Consider the following 20,687-nt stretch of genomic DNA (forward strand, 5'->3'; position numbering starts at 1 on the left):
CCCTTCATTGGTTCCGCCGTGGACCTCTGCTGGGTCTTCATCTGGCTCCTCCCTCTATCATCTCCTCTCTGGCTCCTCCCTCCATTGTCTCCTCTGTGGTGGACAACCCACCCCCCACCGTGAGCACACACCTTCTGGGAGGGGGTGTAATGTATGGGTTGTTTAGTTTCATTGTGTTTTAATTTGGTTTTGTTCTGTTCCTGTTTGCCTGAGTTCCCAGTCATTGTTAGTTGCCATGGTTTCTGGTTTGAGTTACGCACCTGTCCCAAGTTATATTGATTAGTCCCTTTGTGTATTTAAAACCTCCGTTTTCCTCAGTCCTTTGTTCCGCATTAATGTTATGTTCATGTGTGATGTGTAATGCTATTGCCCTTTGGGTTTATTAAAAGTCTATTTCCTTCATTCATTCTGAGTCACACGTTTCTCTGGTGGATTTACTACACACTCGACGTAACACCATCCTACTTTTTTTCCCAATAATCCATTACACACTCCATATATTTAACAATGCAGAAGATACAGTACATTGCTATTTCCATATCATTGCGACTTTAATTTCTGAAGTTTGTCCAACCTGGAAGAGACAGCAAGCCATTCTTCCACTCCTGAAGGAGGTTTAACACCGTGGTTCTTTCACCGTGGATTTTTTGTTTGTTTGAGTGGTACAACATTCAACTACTGGCTAAATCAATGGTGTGAGATTGAGGTGTGACTACCTGTTTAGTAAAAAAAAATTGGACGGGAAAGGGTGGTAAAAAATGTCTGAGAAATCTGTTTAAAAGCAAACATTATTTTTGCAATTTGGTTTCTTGCTGCTAATGTCACAAATTACACTCTTTACCTTACAAAAAAAAAGTAGAAAAGCAGGGATATGCATTAACATACACACACAGAGGTGTGAAAAGGACGAGGGGATGTTCCTTTAAGAGAGAGCAGAGAGATCTGGCAAAAACTGAGGAACGAGACTGGATCTTCTAGAACCTTGCATGAGTGCTCAGCTGTTGGTTGGAACGAGAGAGAGAGAGAGAGAGAGAGAGAGAGAGAGAGAGAGAGAGAGAGAGAGAGAGAGAGAGAGAGAGAGAGAGAGAGAGAGAGAGAGAGAGAGAGAGAGAGAGAGAGAGAGAGAGAGAGAGAAGGTATGCAGTCTTACAGCTTGACTTGAGAAGAAAGACTAACAAACAGACATATGATCTAAACTAGACATAACACTAGGCACAAATACACACACCAACAAAAACAAACACATGGAAAAAGCACAGAGACAAAATAATCACAGCTCTCCTATCATGGCCACATGCTTTCATTAGACGCCACAACCTCCCAGTAAAAGTTTGGCGTTCTCTCTAACTTTGTCTCACCCTTCTCTGCCCTTAGAACGGAATGTTCAAAGTGGGAATGGCTATTAGTGGGTTATATAATCGGAAATAAGTTACTGCGACGTGTTGAAAATGGCTCTTGGCAGCACTGTCTGTGATATTGTAAATAGTGTGCACCTGAACTGGTGTAATTACAGGGGGGAACATCGAGAGCAGGGAAGAGCCCTTCATAAAATATGGTGATAGAATTAAAATAACTGACATATTAATGATGAATTATGGACGTCCGGGTGTGTCTGAGTGTCATCAAAAACACAGTGTGTTTCTCAGAGAAAAGAAAAAAGATGTACGGAGCACTGTGGGTGTAGAGATAAAATCTCTGGAAGATCAAGTGTGTGAGTTTACCTTCTTAACCATTATATCGGACACACATTTGTACCTAGAAGTGAACTGAATTTAATAAAACCTCCTTTTGGGGATGTCCTCGTTTGTAAAAAATGGTATTAAAAATAAATTGATTATTATTATTATTTACAGTAAATGCATAAAGTTTTCAGTTGGGGTTAGACTGTTTATAACTAGCTTATATAACAATAATAGTCTTATAGTCAAGCTTTCACAATTCAGATAAAAGAGAGAGAGAGAGAGAGAGAGAGAGAGAGAGAGAGAGGGGGGGGTGTTGTGATTATACTTGTGAGGGCCAAATGTGAAATATTATACCAACCTACTAGTGAAGACATTTTACTGCCCATTTTACTAGTGTTTTGCTATCACGTTTCTGTGATGTGTATGTTTAGGGGTAGGGGTTAGGTTAGGTCATAGAAAATATCATTAACCTGATATAAAATTAATGGAAGTGTCTATGCAATGTCCTGACTAATACAGTGCAACAAACGTGTGTGTGTTTGTGTACATTTAAATAATGCCACAAAAGGGTCATCCAAGAAGCAATAAAAGTACCAGCAAATAACTGAGATCACACGTTTGCCCAAGTGATCACTGACACCTAGTGGTGATACCTGAAAATAAATACATTGGATAGTGGAGATTTCTGAAACGCACTGTAATTTCTATTGAAAAAAATAATAATTAAGGACACAAATTTTCATTAATTTAGATTTATTATCTTATTGTATGTTTTTGTATATAATTATTATTGTTATATAATAAATTATTATATATTCATGATCATGAATATATTATTTATGGTTTCTAAATTTCTATTTGGAACTTCTAAAACAAATTCCATTACTATTATGTACATTTCATTTTAAAAATATTAAGGACAAGTGTTCATTTATATTGTTTTATTATTTTTTGTTGTTATTAAAATGTATTATTAAAAATTCATGAATGTTATGTATTTATTAATCAGCATCCAGAACCATTCTTTTTCATAATTAAAAAATATATAATTCATTGATGCAATAAAAGTTGATATCCAATCAAATGAACCACAACAAATGTGGTGCAATTTGCTCTGAAAAGAACTAATAAACAACAAAAATGTAGAAGAATTAACCTTCAGACAGTATAATTGTGTTAAAGTTTGAAAACTGACAGACAGAGAGATTAATTAGAGAGTGAATTAGTAAGGGATACTGGAGGTCATGGGTTAGTACTTACATTAATGTTAGTATCTGCATTGTCAACAACACAATCATCATCAAGACTGTCCATGTCCTCAGAGGACTGATCTTCAGTCTGAAATGGGAATGTAACACTAGCATGGCAAGAAGACTCACAATATCCATGAAAACGTCTCAGGTTACGTATGTAACCCTGGTTCCCTGAGAGGGAACGAGACGCTGCGTTTAAGACGCGGTGGGAACGCTCTGCGTGATTGCGTCATGAAGCACGTGTAAAATCAGTCCAATGGAAGCCCGATACGTCATGGGTGACGTCATAGACCAGGAAACTATAAATCACCCTTGAAAACAGACCGCGACAGCTTCTGAAAAAGTCTGAAGCAAGTCGATCAGGGCATGCAGGAAGTATGGCAGGCAAACGCAGCGTCTCGTTCCCTCTCAGGGAACCAGGGTTACATACGTAACCTGAAACGTTCCCTTTCAAGGGAACTTCGAGCTGCGTTTGAGACGCGGTGGGAACCCCATACCCACTACGCCATAGTGACAAATGCCCGTTCTGTGTGAAGTCCTTGCGCACACTAAGAAGCAAGCAACCTCGCCCCAGGAGTGGAGAGGTCAAGGTCATAAAACCTGACAAATGTATGTGGAGAGGACCAACCTGCCGCATTACAAATGTCAAGAAGGGAAACACCCGAAATTAAGGCCGTAGAGGCCGCCATACTCCTTGTAGAATGGGCCCGTACAGCCATAGGTGAAGGCTGACCGGCCGCTTCATAAGCCAATGATATAGCCTCAACTATCCATTTGCTCATAACCTGTTTAGATGCAGGGCACCCTCTTCTGAGTGACCCAAAACATACAAATAACTGCTCTGACTTACGCCACAGGGCAGCTCTGTGAACGTAGGCATCCAATGCCCGAACTGGACATAACAGGTTCAGTTGTTCCTGATCTGGGGTATTAAAAGGTGGAGGATAAAAGGCCTGCAACACTATTGGGCCCCTAACATTAACTGGGACCTTAGGAATATAACCCGGTCTAGGGTATAGAAATGCTTTCACCATACCAGGTGCAAATTCCAGACATGACGGAGCAACCGACAGGGCATGCAAATCTCCAATTCTCTTGATAGATGAAATAGCAAGGAGAAATAAAGCTTTCAAAGTGAGGAATTTTTCTGAAACCTCTTCAATAGGCTCGAAGGGAGCCAGAGCCAGACCCTCAAGTACAATGGCTAAATCCCAAGCCGGTGCTCTAGAGTGCAGTGCAGGTCTCAACCTCAATGTACCACGGAGAAAACGAGTAATCAGAGGATCTCTCCCAAAAGAAGTACCCCCCAGAGGGGTATGATAGGCCGAAATAGCCACATAAACTTTTAAGGTGGAAGGAGATAATCCAGCAGAGAAACGGTCTTGCAGAAAATCGAGAACTGAACCAACAGGGCAGTTAACAGGATCTAACTGACGCTCACCACACCAGGTGGAGAATAATTTCCATTTCAGTGCATACAGTCTTCTCGTGGAAGGAGCTCTGGAATGGAGAATGTCTCAACGACCTCAGTCGAGAGACTGGATTCTATGAGCCTGGCCCCCTCAGAGGCCAGGCCCACAGTTTCCACAACTCCGGTCGAGGGTGAAATATCGTGCCCCCTGCCTGGGACAGCAGGTCCCTCCTGAACGGAATCTCCATGGGAGAGCCGTCCAGAAGAGACAAAGTCCGAGAACCAAACTCGAGTCGGCCAGTACGGGGCTACTAGTAGCAGATGAGCCCCTTCCCGGCGAACCCTCTCCAGAACCTCCGGGAGCATAGATATCGGGGGAAATGCGTACAGGTGCAGCCTCGGCCACACCTGCACCATCGCATCCAGTCTGAGAAGAGCTGGCTGCGTGAGGGGGAACCATATAGAGCAATGCGTTGTACAAACGATGTGAAAGGTCGACTTGACTTTAGTTAGACCAAAGTTCTCCCTAAGAAGCTCCACCACCTCGGGGTGAAGTCTCCAATCCCCTGGGCCTCAGCCCCTGCCTCAACAGGATATCTGCTCTGATATACGAGACCATCAGTGTGTTGTCCGCCATTCGCCGAGCAACCACTCATGATCGCCCCCACTTGTGAGGGAAGCATCCGTCGATAGCAATATGCGTCGACAAGAAGCCCCCAACACTGGGCCTGGGCGAGGAACCAAGGTTCTTCCACATGACCGAAGCACGAAGGCATAGCCGCGTGACCTTGATCATGCGAAAACGTATTTCCCCTCGGAGAAAAACCCCTTGGTCCTGAGCCACCACTGCAGGGGTCTCATGAACAGAAGGCCAAAAGTAATACGTTGGACGCAACTGCCATGAGACCCACCCGTCTGAAACTGTTTCACAGTGAGTGACTGGCCTAGATATACCCCATTACGGCTGTAAGAATTGCTACACCTAGAAAAGTGGTCCTCAGAGCACACTCTTCTTGGCGTTGAGAGGCAACTCCAACATCCTTAATGAGACAGAACGACATCTCGATGCCGAACTGCCATAAACTCAGATTGAGCTAGGAACAACCAATCATTGATGTAGTATAATACGCGAATGCCCTGGAGTCTCAGAAGAGCCAGAGCTGCATCCACGCATACTGTAAAGGTGTGGGGTAATAAACCTAGGCCGAATGGAAGAACCCGATAATGGTATGCTTCGCCCCCGAAAGCAAACCTCGGGAACCTCCCTCATCCTCTTTCGGAAACAATGAAGTAATGGCTGTCTGCTGGGAGGAGGAACCCCTTCTACAGCTCCTTTTGCAGAAGTGACAGTACTTCCTGCTCCATAACCAAAGCCTGCTCGGGGTCCATCAATGAGAGGAGGACCCCTAGAAATCTGGGCGAACGAGAACCGAACTGAATTCTGAAACCCTTTTCTATAGTGTGCAGGACCCACTGAGAAATATGTGGCAGTAGTTTCCACGCTGCCAGAAATTTACTAGGGGAACCAGTCTCTCAAGACTGGCCTCTGGATTTGTTTGAACAGTCACTACGGCGCCCTGAAGCGGCGAACCGGCAGGGAACAACCGAACTGACCATTCTACGACCCTCCTCAGAGGATCGTATGGGGATGCTGACACCTCGGTGCCCTGAACGGCGAACCGGCAGGGAACAACCGAACTGGCAGCGCTGCAACCCTCCTCAAAGAGTTGCACCCCAGAGGAAAAACGATTTCTCAAAACCGTCCCTTGGTTGAACAGTCACTACGGTGCCCTGAAGCGGCGAACCGGCAGGGAACAACCGAACTGACCGCTCTACGATCCTCCACGGAGGATCGTATGGCGACGCTGACACCTCGGTGCCCTGAACGGCGAACCGGCAGGGAACAACCGAACTGGCAGCGCTGCGACCCTCCTCAGAGAGTCGCACCCCAGAGGTCGCCGAGGAGAAACGATTTCTCAAAACCGTCCCTGCCCCGGAGGAGCCCTCAGAAGCCTGATAGCCTCGTTTTCTTGCGACAGGACTTCTTGTCTAAGCTTTATTAGAGATGATGACAGTCCTCAGATCTTGCCTACCTCTAACTAGCTTAGTTCCTACGACCCTCCTCGGAGGATCGTTGAAAAAAGCAGGCACTTCGGCGCCCTGAAACGGCGAACCGGCAGGGAAACCGAACTGACTGCTCTTCTTTTTTCTTATTTGAAGGCTCGTTTGGGGACACTGACACCTTGGTGCCCTGAAACGGCGAACCGGCAGGGAAACCGAACTGGCAGTACTGCGACCCTCCTCAGAGAGTCGCACCCCAAAGGGCGCTGAGGAGAAACGATTTCTCAAAACCGTCCCTACCCCAGAGGGGACCACCCTTAGAAGCCTGATCGCCTCGGCGTCAGGGCTTCTTCTTTGTCAAAGCTATTTTAGAGATAAAACAGTCCTCAGATCTTGCATGTCTCTAACTGGCTAGACTGCGACCGCCACCCAGGTACCCCTCAATTGCGGAGGAGCCCGAATGGCGACGCTCTGTTTTGCACTTTGTGCTGAGAGGAGCATAATAGGCCGTCTCAGGAACATTAGATTGGTGAGGAAGAAACCTCTGGAACGCCGCTGAATGGTTTATTTCTTAGTTTTCTTGAAAGCGGAGCGTCCAGAAGAACAGACATAATTATATCTTTATTTTCCTTTATCTTTATATCAGAAAAACTTATATATATATACATATATATCACTCTGCGGCCACCAGCAGGAAACAACCGAACTGGCAGCGCTGCGACCCTCCTCAGAGAGTCGCCCCTCACATTCATCCATGTCCTTATATACTCTACCCACCAGCGCTGCCTAATAAAAATGTATTCATTATTAAGATGGCTGGTGGGTAACGTCGGGGTTAATAACGATAACGCCGACTCGGGAGAGAGAAAGCTCGCAAGCGTCTCTTTAACCCGAGGCAATGTCATACTATGATACTTAATACCCAAACATTACTATAGTCAGACATCTGGGGATTAAACACATAAAATACAAACCGGTTTATTCCACGATCTCGACACCTCAGTGTGGAGATAGGGAAAAACCACAGTCCCCGACGAGGAGGCTGAGATACAGAGTTTTCCTGTTTTAAGATACAGTTCATCTAACAAACTCTTCTTTATTTTCAATCTCATAATGTTCAGCTGGCCAGTAAATATTTAACTGGCAACAGCACTAGATAAAACCTCCTTTTTTTTCTTTAAAAAAGCTCCTCTTTATTCAACAGAGTTATGAGCTGGAAAATTTATTCATTGAAAACTCAAACATCTGCCTTTTTATAAAGATTTGTATTTGTTTTCTTTCTTTTTAAACAAAACACTAACGATACCAATTCCTCGGAACTGGAAATCGCAGCACACTAGATCTGGCATGTGAAAGCTGAGAAAGGGCGGAGCCCGTCCCAACCCCCGCTGTCAGATCCGTTTTCGAACCCCGAAATACGAGCCGTCTCCGAGCCTCGGCAACAGAGAGACCCGCTCGGGGAACGCGAACCGAACCGTCCTCCTCGAAGAACGCCCGGCGGGAGCGGAGCGTCCTCACGGACAGCTTCTCGCAATGCACAGTCAGATCCCTCGAGAAATGACTGTTGCATGCTCCACTCCCAAACAGCAACAAAAAGCTGATGTGTGTCCCCACCCGTGATGTAACGAGGGCAGGGAACAACACAACGTCTACAATATTGCTTTGCTCGCCATAATGATAGATAGTGATATATATATTGGGCTTGACAAACAACAATAAATAGACAAGGACAGAATCACAGAGAGCGCTTGCTGAAGACACCAGAAGCTGTTGCGGTCTGTTTTCAAGGGTGATTTATAGTTTCCTGGTCTATGACGTCACCCATGACGTATCGGGCTTCCATTGGACTGATTTTACACGTGCTTCATGACGCAATCACGCAGAGCGTTCCCACCGCGTCTCAAACGCAGCTCGAAGTTCCCTTGAAAGGGAACCATGCAGGGCAGGATATAGACACTGCAACATCAATTAAACGTTTCATTTTCACTATATTTTGCGATTTGTATTAGTTTCCTCCATCATATCCATGGGTTCAGGTGTTTGGTGCTATTTGTCCAGATAATTTTGGGTTTCTATAGACATGCAGCTTTCAAACATATACAGCACTGTCAAGGTTTAAACAGACAAAAATATGAATGAACGAATGTGTGTGTAAGTATGTGCACATGTGAGCCTGTGTTCTACCTTTGATTTCCTGCGATTAAACTTGAGGAAGCCCAGCAGACCCTTTTTATCTGATCCACTCAAACTGCTGGAGTGAAGAGATTCAGCTGTAAGAGAAACACATTCGTTCAGCATCTTACACACACACAGGAGCTACTATTCTAGAATAATCAAGAATTGAGTCAACAATGCTACTTTTTGTTAAATTTAAGTGGTTAAATTTGAGCTAGCTAATGAGAATAATGGGTTATGGTAGATACAAGATTAGCATATGCAGAATAAATACTAGTGCTTGCACGTCAGCAAAACTGTAATTTAGGATTTAGGCTTTGGTTCTTTGCAAATGAAATGCCACATCAAAGCCACTCAGCTATTCTAATGACTTTCAAATTACATTTTATATAAACTAGCAATCAAAATTTGGGTCAGTAAGATTTATTTATTTATTTTCAAATAAATCACTACTTTTATTCAGCAAGGATGCATTTCAAAAGAGACCGTAAACACATGTATAGTGTTATAAAAGATTTCTTTTTAAAATAAATACTTTTCTTTTGCACTTTCTATTCATCAAAATAATCCTTGGCCAAAACATATCATGGTTTCCACAAAAATATTAAGCACCACAACTGTTTGCAACACTGGTAATAAGAATAAATGTTTCTTGAGTGCCAAAAATCATATGACACTCAAAACTGGAGTAATAGCTGCTGAAAATTCAGCTTTGCCTTAATGGGAATAAATTACATTTTAAAATATAAGCAGGCTTGGTAAGCATAAAAGACTTATTTCAAAAACACACAAAAAAATCTGAATAATCCAAACACACTCACACACACACTGAGTAAAATGGTGTATGTGAAGTGCTGACTTGCAAGCACTGTAATAATGTTTTCCCACCGTGCATCACAAGACACCCAAACACTTCACTCAATGTCCAACATTGTGGCATGTATGAGATAGTACAATTGAATTCAGATATTGTAGTTACTTAACAACTATTTAACATGTATACAGTATTATTAAATGGAACCGGATGTTATAAGCTCCAATGCACTAAAAGCAGTACAAAAGTCTGACATTAGATGGCGCTACACTTCTGCAAAGCCTTTACTTCAACAAATTTAGATGAAGGAACACTAACACAGACACACACTAACAAAACCTAAAGAAGAATCAGCAGGACAGGGAACAGGTTTTCTGAATACAACATAAATGCATTGAGAACATAAGCATGACAGTAACAAAGCATAAAAGATGAATACAAGAACATAGGCACTGCATGTCTTGTTTAGTTTCTATCGAGCAGGTTATTTTAATCATAACAAGCTCAAGAATGTTCTGCGACAGGAAGCAGACACAGCACATTCAACACAGTTTAACTTCATATACTGTAAAGGCACTATGGCGACTATTCAGCCAAAGCTATGTACATCAGTACCTGAGTAGTTCAGGGCAGGGGTCGAAGCCATTTTAGGCTGGAGAACTGAAAACAATCAAACCAGTAGAACATTTGAAACCATTTGAAATTGAATAGATATATATATTTAGCTCAGACAGTGAAATGTCAGAGGCTATTAGAGCCTTTAGGTGCTGTGTGAGGTAAAAACTCTCATGCTGCCTTAACAAAGATACTGTGAGTGGAAACATCTAAGAGTGGGACTGAACAGGAAGAGTTGGACCTGCCAATGAAATATCAACAACCAAATTGTAACCAGTGGTTTCCTAACTGTATATTTTTGTTATTTATTTAAGACAGATTTTCCATTGGACATTAAGGTACGACCCAACACGCTACCTATATAATAAAAATCTAAAATATATAAATTACTACTGTATTTAGCATGGATGTAATACATTTATCAGAAGTGAGAGTTTTGTTTTACATTGTTACAAAAAATGTCTATTTTAAATAAATGCTGTTATTTTGAACTTTTTATTTATCAAAGAATCCAAAAGAAAAAAAAATTGCATCACGGTTTCCACAAAATTAATCTTTCTAAAACTGTGATAATAATTCTACTTAGCTCATTTTAGCATATCTAATGCCCTGTTTACATCTGGTATTAAGAAGTGTTCTTGTCAATCCGATCACAAGTGGACGAGGCTAAATACAGGTGTAAATGGGGTCTGAAACATTTTGAGCTTGTCCACTTTCGACCACTTCCAGAGGTAGTCGAAAGCGCATTCGACCGGATTGCTTTCGCAGTGTAGATGCTCATGTGGTCGAACAGCCACAAAATACCACCTACTTTCCTAATGTGTAAACATTACGGGAAGCGCGCTAGCCAGGTGGGATTTCAACTTTGTCCTTTTGAGCTTAGTTCGTCCATTAAATCGAAAGATCTGAAAAAGGCCATACATTTACCCACCCATTGACCCGTTCCCTCGAACAAATCAAGACCGAAGTGGTAGAAAGTTGACAAGAGACAGATTAAAACACCAGGTGTAAACAGGAATGATTTTACTTAATCTACATCGACCAATACCAAGTGTAAACAGGGCCATGTGACCATGTGTGGTGTCTGGTGTCCTAAATTTTTTATCCCATACCTAGCATCTGATCCAGGACATAGAGTTCCCTGATACCCAACTCGCTCAGGGACTTGTCCAAATCCAGTTGTTGGTGGCTGACATTGTCTCTGAACAGCAGGACATGGGCAGGGTCAAACTCGCACTTCTGACAGATCACAGGCACCAGGGTATGCAGGGGGACCAATGGATTTACTCGAACCACGGCCTTCTGACTGTGGTGATAGTTCACTACCAAACGCACCGTTTTCTACGTGTTAAGAGAAAGAGAAACAGACATGTGAATAATGAGAGAGGTTCGTTAAGAGACTAATTATGTATTAAAGGGATAGTTTAGCAAAGAAAAAAAAAATCTGTCATCATTTACTCACCCTCATGTCATACCAAACCGGCATCACTTTCTATTTTCTGAATGTTTTGATTTGTTTGTTCGTTTGTTGACCATAAAATGGCAGTTAATGGTCAAGCAAAACTGTTTGGACACCATATTTTTCAAAATATATTTTTATTTTCTTCAGGAGAAAGTAATGCAAAAGGGTTTGGAATGACACGAGGGTTAGTAAATAGTTACAGAATTTTCATTTTTGGGTGAACTATCCATTTAAATAGCTTATATTATAAAAAAGAAACAAGCAATGAGTTGCCTTAAAAGGGAATATTAAAGAAGTTAAATACAACTTTAGCTTTATGCTGTCAATTACCACAGCAATTAAGCTGGAATCGCATTTATAAAAAATAACAGTGCTGTCACAACATAGCAGTGCACGTTGACAACAGCTATGTTGTATTTAATCTAGAAAATTGTTTTAATGGAGGGGAAATTAAGATTCTAAACCAGCATGGTACTTCAAAAACTCTCTTCGTTTTTGCATGGTACATAACATTCAAACAGCATGGTACATAACATTCAAAAACTCTCTTCGATGTAGGTGTAGCAAACTCCTGTGGCTATTATCATTTGCATGATCAAGATAAGATAAGATGCAGCACGGATCTCTGAAGTTTCACATGAGCAGTGGGCTAAATTAGACTCTATATGCACATGTTTGCAGTGCCTTGTAGAGGAAGTGTCACACCAACCTCAATGCTTAGAAAAAATCTTCTTCAGAGATCTGAATTATAGGTTCAATCGAACACCAATAAATCACATTGTGCAAAATGCTAATATTGCTCATAAACATCCAAACAACTTTATCACAGAGGCAGCTAAATTTCATACTAGCTGATAGAAAAAACAAACTGTTAATCAAGGTTAGCACAGGAGACACTTAAAGGAACAGCCATTTCCTGTTCCTTATCATGCAGACAAACAAGAACACACCAGACTGAGGTGTCATGAAACAGTAACCAATACTTATTCTGTTTTGTTGCACATTTTAGTTAGTGTAATTCCGCTTGAACAAAAACTGTTACTTACTTTAACTTTGTCACTCAGACATTAAGCATAATTTTAATCATTCCCGCAGGTCTCGCTCTTATAGTAATGCGGGAACCACCCACAAACATTTATTCACTTCAGCATGTAGGTTGTATGAGTAAATTAATCTAGATTATAAGATCAAATCAGTCATTTTAAAACTTTCTGTGAGGTGTAATTTCACAAACCGCATGAGTGATTCAGAGGTGCTGCGTCTATGGAGTTAATATTGTGCCATAATTAAACAAACAAATCCAGCATTTTGCAAACAAACTCGATCTGCTTTGCAAAGGAAAACTCGACTCGCAAACAAACAGAAAGGAATGTGCACAAGGTCAATTTGAGCGAAAATGCAGTGGAGTAACACATATGAATTGTGTTTAGCAAATATAAATAAATGAGCCTAGATAATATTTCACAAATAAATACAAACCATCCTACAAATTGCATGTAACCTTTGAACAAATACCAAATCTAGTGCATACAAATGCATATCTGTCTGTTATGATTGTGAGACACATGGCTTTTTATGAGATCTCTCCACTCGATTTTCTCACAAATGTGTCGAGGCAGATTTTCTCACAAACGCAGTTGAGCAACTTTCTCTTCTAAAACAGTAGATGGCGCTAAACTAGGGGATTAATTTAGCGCTAGTCTCCCGGGAGAAGCACTGATTTGAAACGTGCTTGCCTTTGCCTACAGCTGAGGAAAATGAGCGAAGAGGTGTGTTTCTGTCTTACTCTATCTATAATTAACCTTTTTGAGGTTTTCTTTTGCAAAATGTTTATTACATATCTAGACAGAAATCCACATAGAAATCCACATTAGCACTTAGTAGCACTTCACTCTCTCTAGGTTAGGGGAATCTATGAGCTGAAAGCTCTGCCATCATATGTTGCTTTTTTTAATTTTTTATACATCGGACACGTGCGAAATGACTAAATTAGTGATTATGTATACACTGAACGAGTCTATTTCTTTCATTCTCCAAAAATTAATGAGAACATTTAATTTAATTGAAAGGAGGGTTTCATTTGTCTGTCCAAAATAATAATTTGGGCACTGCATACGTTACAGGCAAGTTAAGAAACAATTGTATATTGTTTGTTTTGTTATTTTGTTTTGTTTGTTATCAATCATTATTTTATTACATTAACAGTTAAGCTGACTGAATTCCAACTAAATAAATAAATAAGTGGGACCCTCCTTTCAATTAAATGAAATGTTCTCATTAATTTATGGAGAACGAAAGAAATAGACTCGTTCAGTAAATGTAACGTTTTTACAAAAATCGGAAAAAGCAACATATGGGGCCCTATTTTAACGATCTGAAACGCAAGTATCAAGCGCGAAGCGACAGTAACTTTGTGGGTGGGTCTTGGGCGCTGTTGCTATTTTACCGGCGGGATAAATGACTCTTGCGCCCGACGCAAGTTTAAAAGGGGTTGGTCTGAAATAGCTTCATTATTCATAGGTGTGGTTTGGGTGTAACGTGAAATAAACCAATCAGAGCGTCATCCAACATACCCTTTAAGAGCAGGTGCGGATTGCTATTATAATGGCGGATTTACCAGGCGCGCGCCAGGAGCGGTTCACAGCCGAGGAGACCGACGTTCTTGTCAGGACCGTGAAAGACAGAGAAGTGACGTTGTATGGGGATGGGAGAAACCCACCCAAATCAGCGTTGGTTAAACAGACGTGGGAGGAAAAAAACTAAAAAAAATTACATCTTCATGGACACCACAATCATTTCCCTCGTGTGTTAATATTTTTCCTTGTTATAATGTATGATTTGCAAAAATAAAAACTGCTGCATCTGTGTTGATGAGAGAGTCAAAGTGTGTGCGCGTTGTGCACCCGCTACATTATGGCCAAGCATGCGCGCTTAAAATAGCATTATGAACAACGCGCAACGCACCACTGACTTTAGACTAGGTTTTTTCTGGTCAGTGGCGGAATTGTTTTCTGGAACTGCAAAATAGCACTAGGGAATGTTTGCGCTGAAACACGCCTCCTTTTTGCGCCGACCCGCCCAGGGAGCGCAAGTTCATTTCCTAGTTTACCGACGTACGTCTGTGGAGGGAAAAGCCCGCTTTGCGCGGGTGCAAAATAGGAATGATACATGTGTCAGTGTACAAAGTCATTTGCGCCGGGTGCAAGATAGGGCCCATGATGACAGAGCTTTCAGCTTAGATTCCCCTATCCTAGAGAGAGTGAAGTGCTACGAAGTGCTAATGTGGATTTCTGTCTAGATATGTAATAACCTTTTTGAGGTTTTCTTTTGCAAAATGTTAATTATAGATAGAGTAAGACAGAACTGCTCAACGCTCATTTTCCACAGCTGTAGGCAAACGCAAGCACGTTTCAAATCAGTGCTTCTCCCGGGAGACTAGTACCGCTAAATTAATCCCCTAGTTTAGCGCCATCTACTGTTATCCACGTGTCTCACAATCATAACAGACAGATATGCATTTGTATGCACTAGATTTGGTATTTTTTCAAAGGTGACATGCAATTTATAGGATGGTTTGTATTTATTTGTGAAATATTATATAGGCTAATTTATTTATATTTGTAAAACACAATACATATTTGTTACTCCACTGCATTTTTCCTCAAATTGACCTTTGTACTTGCACATTGCTTTCTGTTCGTTTGCGAGTCGAGTTTTCCTTTGCAAAGCAGATCGAGTTTGTTTGCAAAATGCTGGATTTGTTTGTTTAATTATGGCACAATATGAACTCCATAAGTATCCTCATAAACAGTCAGTTAGGTCTTAAATAAACGCATGTGTAACAGTATAATGGATGCATACAAAAAATAGCTTTAATTGTATTAATAGCATATGTATTTAATTTATACAGGACTAAAAGACTATCCAGTGTTATTTTACATTTTATTATTTTATTCAGTTTCTGTAGTATTTCTGTACTGAATACTAAACCTACTCAAAAAACGTTTCTCTTTGTTTCTCTTTATTTTATTTTTACTTTGTGTTGTGTAAACTCTTTAGCAACAAAGTTACCCCATTGTAAAAACACAAATTTAGGTGAGATAAATGTAATAAAAAATGAAACTTTTAGTTCTGTTTCACTTAATGTTCAAACTAAAACCTAAAGATACAAAACATAAAAAAAAAAAAAAGCTTTTATGATGTTTCCAGCTGGGCTATATGCGCTCGTTGTATGTGTGTACATTTACTGGTATTTTTTCCAGCACCAGGAATTCCTTTTTTACACACACAAATGAAAATCTGCTGCAAGGATATGGCGGTTCCGATGCCTGTATCAAACTGTACTGGGCAACATACTGTATCTCATGCTTAAGCATTCTCTGTCCTTTTTAGGGTCGCACACATCTTGTTGTTGGTCTGTTTAGGTTTCTATGGGCTGTGTTGAATTCATATTTCAGTTGAATGACACCAGAGTTTGTTTGGAAGCGGAACAAGGTTCAGATGGAAGTGTTCACTTCACACTTTTTCAAATGAACCACACCAGAGTTCTTTTTAAGCTACCAAACCTACCAAATGTGAACACACCCTAAAACTCTTTCAAAAAAAAAAAAAAAAAAAAAAAAAAAAAAAATTATATACAGTATATAATAAATTGAATTAATTTAAATGTGATTTTAATGATAATGTTAAAGGTTTAATGTTGTTTTAACTTTGCAATATAGAGGTTAAGCTTTGACTGAGAAAGGGGTTTAGTGTGATGAGCCAGTTTAACACTTATAACAGCCTGCTCACTTTGTCAACTTACTTTAAAAAAAATAAAGGGTAGACCATCCTGACCCATCTCTACTATAGTCAAATATATCTGAGCTGGCCATGTGGTCTGTTTGTTATCCTTACAAACACTAAAAAGAAATAGTGTTACCATTCCATTTCTATAAGCATCTATACTTATGTATTGTGTCTACTGTTTGTACTGTTGATCTAGCAGAATCAGAGGACAGAGCCTCTAACTCTGCCCAGAGGTCAGCCACGAGAGAGAGAGAGCAAGAGAGAGCCCAGTCAGCCCGGCTGAGAAAGAAATAATGCATGGTAACTAAAGGTAAGACTCTCATCAAATATTCACACATTAGGGGGAGGAGAAATGGACACTCGAGAAAGAGAGAGAGAACGCACACTCAGAGCAGATTCTGTGAAAGACTCACTGTACCTTTGCTCGAACTCTTTTTATGATAACACGACCCTCCTGATGCATTTAGTCAGAACAAGATGTCACCATTTAACATCATTAATACAAGAATACAATTTTTACAGTAAAATAGCTATTTAAAAGACAAACACAATGTATGAATATGTGTAGCAGAAAATCAGCATGGACTTTAAAAAAAAATGTATTTATATTTAAATCTTTTCAGTATTTGTAATCATATTGTCCGTTTTTTTTAGTTCACTTAAATAGTCTTGTGGTGCAAATATTCAAAGTATTTGTTAATTTAAAAGGAGATCATAAAAACCGCATGCATAATAACTATACAAGAATTATAAAATGTTTAATACAGTTTTAGGTTAAGCATTTCATGTGACACTGTAGTCCGTGCTGTTGAGCACTTGGGGTCTTATTGACCCTAAAAAGTATTGCAATGAAGACAACACTTGCTTGTACAATGAGACAATTCAATATGGCTGATGCAATTGAATGAGAAGTAGAGTGTAGTGTGACATATGCCCACCACTGACAGGCAAACCAAATTATTTTACAAAGTTTGTCTACAGGAGTGATGTCTTGTCAGTAGTAGTGCATCCAGTTTAGGAAACATGTTATCACAGTTGCTGCTGCCTGTCTATAATTTAAAGATCTTCAAAAGTTCAGACATTATCACCATGCGGCTTGAGGTCAGAAACCTCCATAACACTCTGTTTCAGAAACTCACCTCTGGCACTTTGGGTGGAGGTTTCCGGATCACCTTGTCCTCCAGCACTCGTTCTTTGATCAAGGCGCAGGAGACATCCAGAGCGCCCAGCAGGGTGTTGGGCTTGAAATTGATGTGCTGAGCATCGGATGACAGCAGCTCCAGAGTGTGATATGCTGGATTCAGATGGTACTGACTGCATAGATCCACCAACAAATCCATAAGAGCTTTTCTGAAGAGACAAGAGGAGACATAAGGACAGAGAAAGATAGAGTTACTTGATGGTTAATACTTGTAATTACATCATGTGATGCAGACAGGCCTGTGATAGGATGATGGAGAGAGAGAGGGAGAGAGAGAGAGTCAGCTTGAATTACAGGTGTTACGCAAAGCAGCAAATTGCTACATGAATGCTTGTATTAAATGTTTGGCTTCACTAACCAATTGTCAGAAATCCAACCCGCATCTACCAAAAATTGCTATCAAGGCATTGTTAAAGGTTTTGGGAAAAGTTCTCAGGCATTGGAAACGTTTTTAAACATTCCACTCTCATCCGCGCTTTTTTGGAATTGCACTCTCACGCTAATCTGCCCTGTTTAGTAAATAAACTAGTACAAAATGGTCATGTCTCTCTTAAACACAAAAGTAAAAAGTTTATATCTATTCCTTAAGGCCCGTACACACCGGGACGAATATCGGCTCGCGTTATTCGTCAGCGTTTTTCAACGCGTTTTTTGTGTTCACACCCGAGCGATTTTCGCTGACGATGAGCCGAGTGAACACGCAAATTCATTCCCTGACATTAGATGGCGGTTAATGTAAAACAGAAATACCCCGGTCCACAAAGTGGCGCTGCGCAACTACGCTTCTGACACTCGCTTGTCACTTAGAAGAAGAGAGCAAGTTTGTCGCGTTTGTCATATAGTTCTTTATTGTCGTTGGTGTCTCTTTGTAAAGACATCAACAAGACCAGCAGCTCTACATTCATCTAGCCTTGCATCTTCCTCGTCTTACTTCTTCCCGGCAGAGTGTAGACGCTGTATATCTTCTTCGCCATTACGTATGTGTGCTCGGCAAGACCGTTTTGTGTTTGAGCGCCCCCAAGTTGTGTTTTACTGTAACTTCAGAAGCTCCAGACACGTGAGCAAAAGCGCCAATCTCATTGGTCGGATAGTTTTTGACGCGGCGCGTCAAACCAAAAAAACGAACCCGAGGCGTTTTTAAAAAAATGACGCCTTTACGCGTGGCGTTTTACGCGTCGGTGTGCACACTCACATTGGCGACCATTGTTTAGTCACGAGGCGTTAAACGTCGGCGAATATCACACGCGAAATTCGTCCCGGTGTGAACAGGCCTTTACAGCGACATTCATATTGACGAGAGCTGTGAAAAAGGAGGGAAATAAATATAAATAAATAAAAATTAAAATTAAAATTATTATTTAATAAATAAATAAACTACTCAGAAAAGTAGTTCATAGCACTTTTCTGCTACAGTCCAAGTCTTCTAAATTTATACCAAAAGATCATTATTCACTCTCAAAACACAATGCAGGCACCTTGTAGAGTTTTTCTCAAATCAAATATGTAACATTTGGTCACAAGACAATTGAGAACCAAATGACATTTGATGTTATTTGATGTGATCCACACTGTGGCTTTAATTGGAGAGCTGCGTAAAGATTCTTAAAAAAAGATTGTATCTACTGTGTTTTGCACAACATAACATTTCTGTGCTCTGAAACCCGCAACCACATTAGCTATCCTAAAAAATAGTTTTTAGTCTTGATTTAAGATAAAGAAGCAAATGTTATTGATACCCCTAATTATATTGCTTAATTACTAATGTTATGATACCACAGATTTTTTTGGTAATCTGACACACTTTTTAAACGAAACTTTCACTAACAATTTAGGAGATTTTAGTCTCTCTCCATTCAAGCTGTAGCTGCTTAACTATAAAACAGCTGCTTGTAAGAATTTTACCAATATGGCCACTGAGAAGACTGACTTTAAACCATTAAACTACCTTTACTTTACATGTCCAAATTTGCACACAAAGTCCAATATGTTGCAATATAATCATTATGTTGCTCAGATTTGCTGAATGATTCATCTGACTATAAATCTCTATTCTTATGACACTTACTCATCAACATGGAAATGTTTTACCACATAGTAAACAATGATGTACCCATCCTCCTTTCATTACCATTATTACTTTTTTTATTATTCTACTTTAAAAAAAAAAGATTTCACAATGACTGAAATTCAGTAGCAACTGAACAAGTAATAAATAAACATTCCAAAAGAAGCCACTTTCAAGTCTCTATGATATTTTGGTCCTTTCATATTCTCTCAATGCACACTACCATTTAAACGTTTGGGGGGTCAGTAAGATTTTCTCTGTTTTTAAAAGAAGATCCTTATGTTCACCAGCAGAATCTTCACAGCAGTAGAGTTAGCCACAAAATACCCCAGAAGGCATTATTAACACTCTGGGGACCAAGGGTTTTTTGAGGCCCTTGGGATGTTTTGACATGCACTGACATTTGTGCTTTTTTCAGTTATTTATAAACATGTTAATGGCAACGGTGTAAATTCACTCTATATAGCACAAACGGGGCTACCATAATATTTGAGCAACATGTATGTACATGTTTGTATTTTTGAGAGAATATTATTTATGCATGGTTATTGAAAAACTTAAAAATAAAAGTTTCTGAAATAAGGCCACAAAACACATATTGATTATTTCTTCACAAGACTTTTGAAAATTGTATCACATAGCCTAGAATATTTGCTCCAAAACTATGTGAGAATCATCCTGACTACTCATTCAGATAAGTCAATAAAGTCTTTTATAATGTGTATGACGTGTTTAGTGTGAGAAAGCTTTATACGGGGAGGCGTGATCTCTCATTAATATGTATGGCATTTCACACCTGAGAAAGACAAAGACCCTCCTATAATGGCCCTATTAGGTGCTATCAGGCCCTTATGAGGAGCCTTGCACAAAGAATGAGGAGATTTAAAAAAGAATGGCTTTTAGATTGTTTGGATTTATGTACAACACAACATAATCCAAAGATACACAACAAAAGACTGGTTTCTGGTTAAAATTGCTTTTTAATTATATATACACTACCGTTCAAAAGTTTGGGGTCGGTACGATTTTAAATACTTTTAAAAGAATTCTCTTCTGCTAACCATGGCTGCGCTTATTTGATTAAAAATACAACAAAAATCGGTTATAGTATTAAATATTATTCCAGTGTAAATCAGCTGTTTTCTGTGGGAATATATAGT

The 20,687-nt window shown here is 40.1% G+C and overlaps 1 protein-coding gene across 7 annotated transcripts in view; it reads right to left on the bottom strand.

Moving 5' to 3' along the window:
* Window positions 1-20,687, bottom strand: part of cobl (cordon-bleu WH2 repeat protein) — a 166,456-nt gene that overhangs the window by 84,281 nt on the left and 61,488 nt on the right. For 4 of the 7 annotated variants that reach the window (XM_056257486.1, XM_056257468.1, XM_056257458.1 and 1 more), the window contains 5 exons: window positions 17,401-17,611; window positions 11,124-11,352; window positions 10,012-10,056; window positions 8,592-8,677; window positions 2,943-3,020 (listed from right to left, as the gene is read on the bottom strand). In XM_056257486.1, the coding sequence (XP_056113461.1) occupies window positions 2,943-3,020; window positions 8,592-8,677; window positions 10,012-10,056; window positions 11,124-11,352; window positions 17,401-17,611 (649 nt within the window). The remainder of the gene's footprint in view (window positions 1-2,942; window positions 3,021-8,591; window positions 8,678-10,011; window positions 10,057-11,123; window positions 11,353-17,400; window positions 17,612-20,687) is intronic. The other 3 variants (XM_056257495.1, XM_056257503.1, XM_056257511.1) reach the window with 3 other exon arrangements.

The sequence above is a fragment of the Rhinichthys klamathensis genome, unplaced genomic scaffold (assembly GCF_029890125.1).
Source record: "Rhinichthys klamathensis goyatoka isolate OS25496 unplaced genomic scaffold, OSU_Roscu_1.1 h1tg000006l_1, whole genome shotgun sequence".
NCBI classification, from domain to species: Eukaryota; Metazoa; Chordata; class Actinopteri; order Cypriniformes; family Leuciscidae; genus Rhinichthys; species Rhinichthys klamathensis.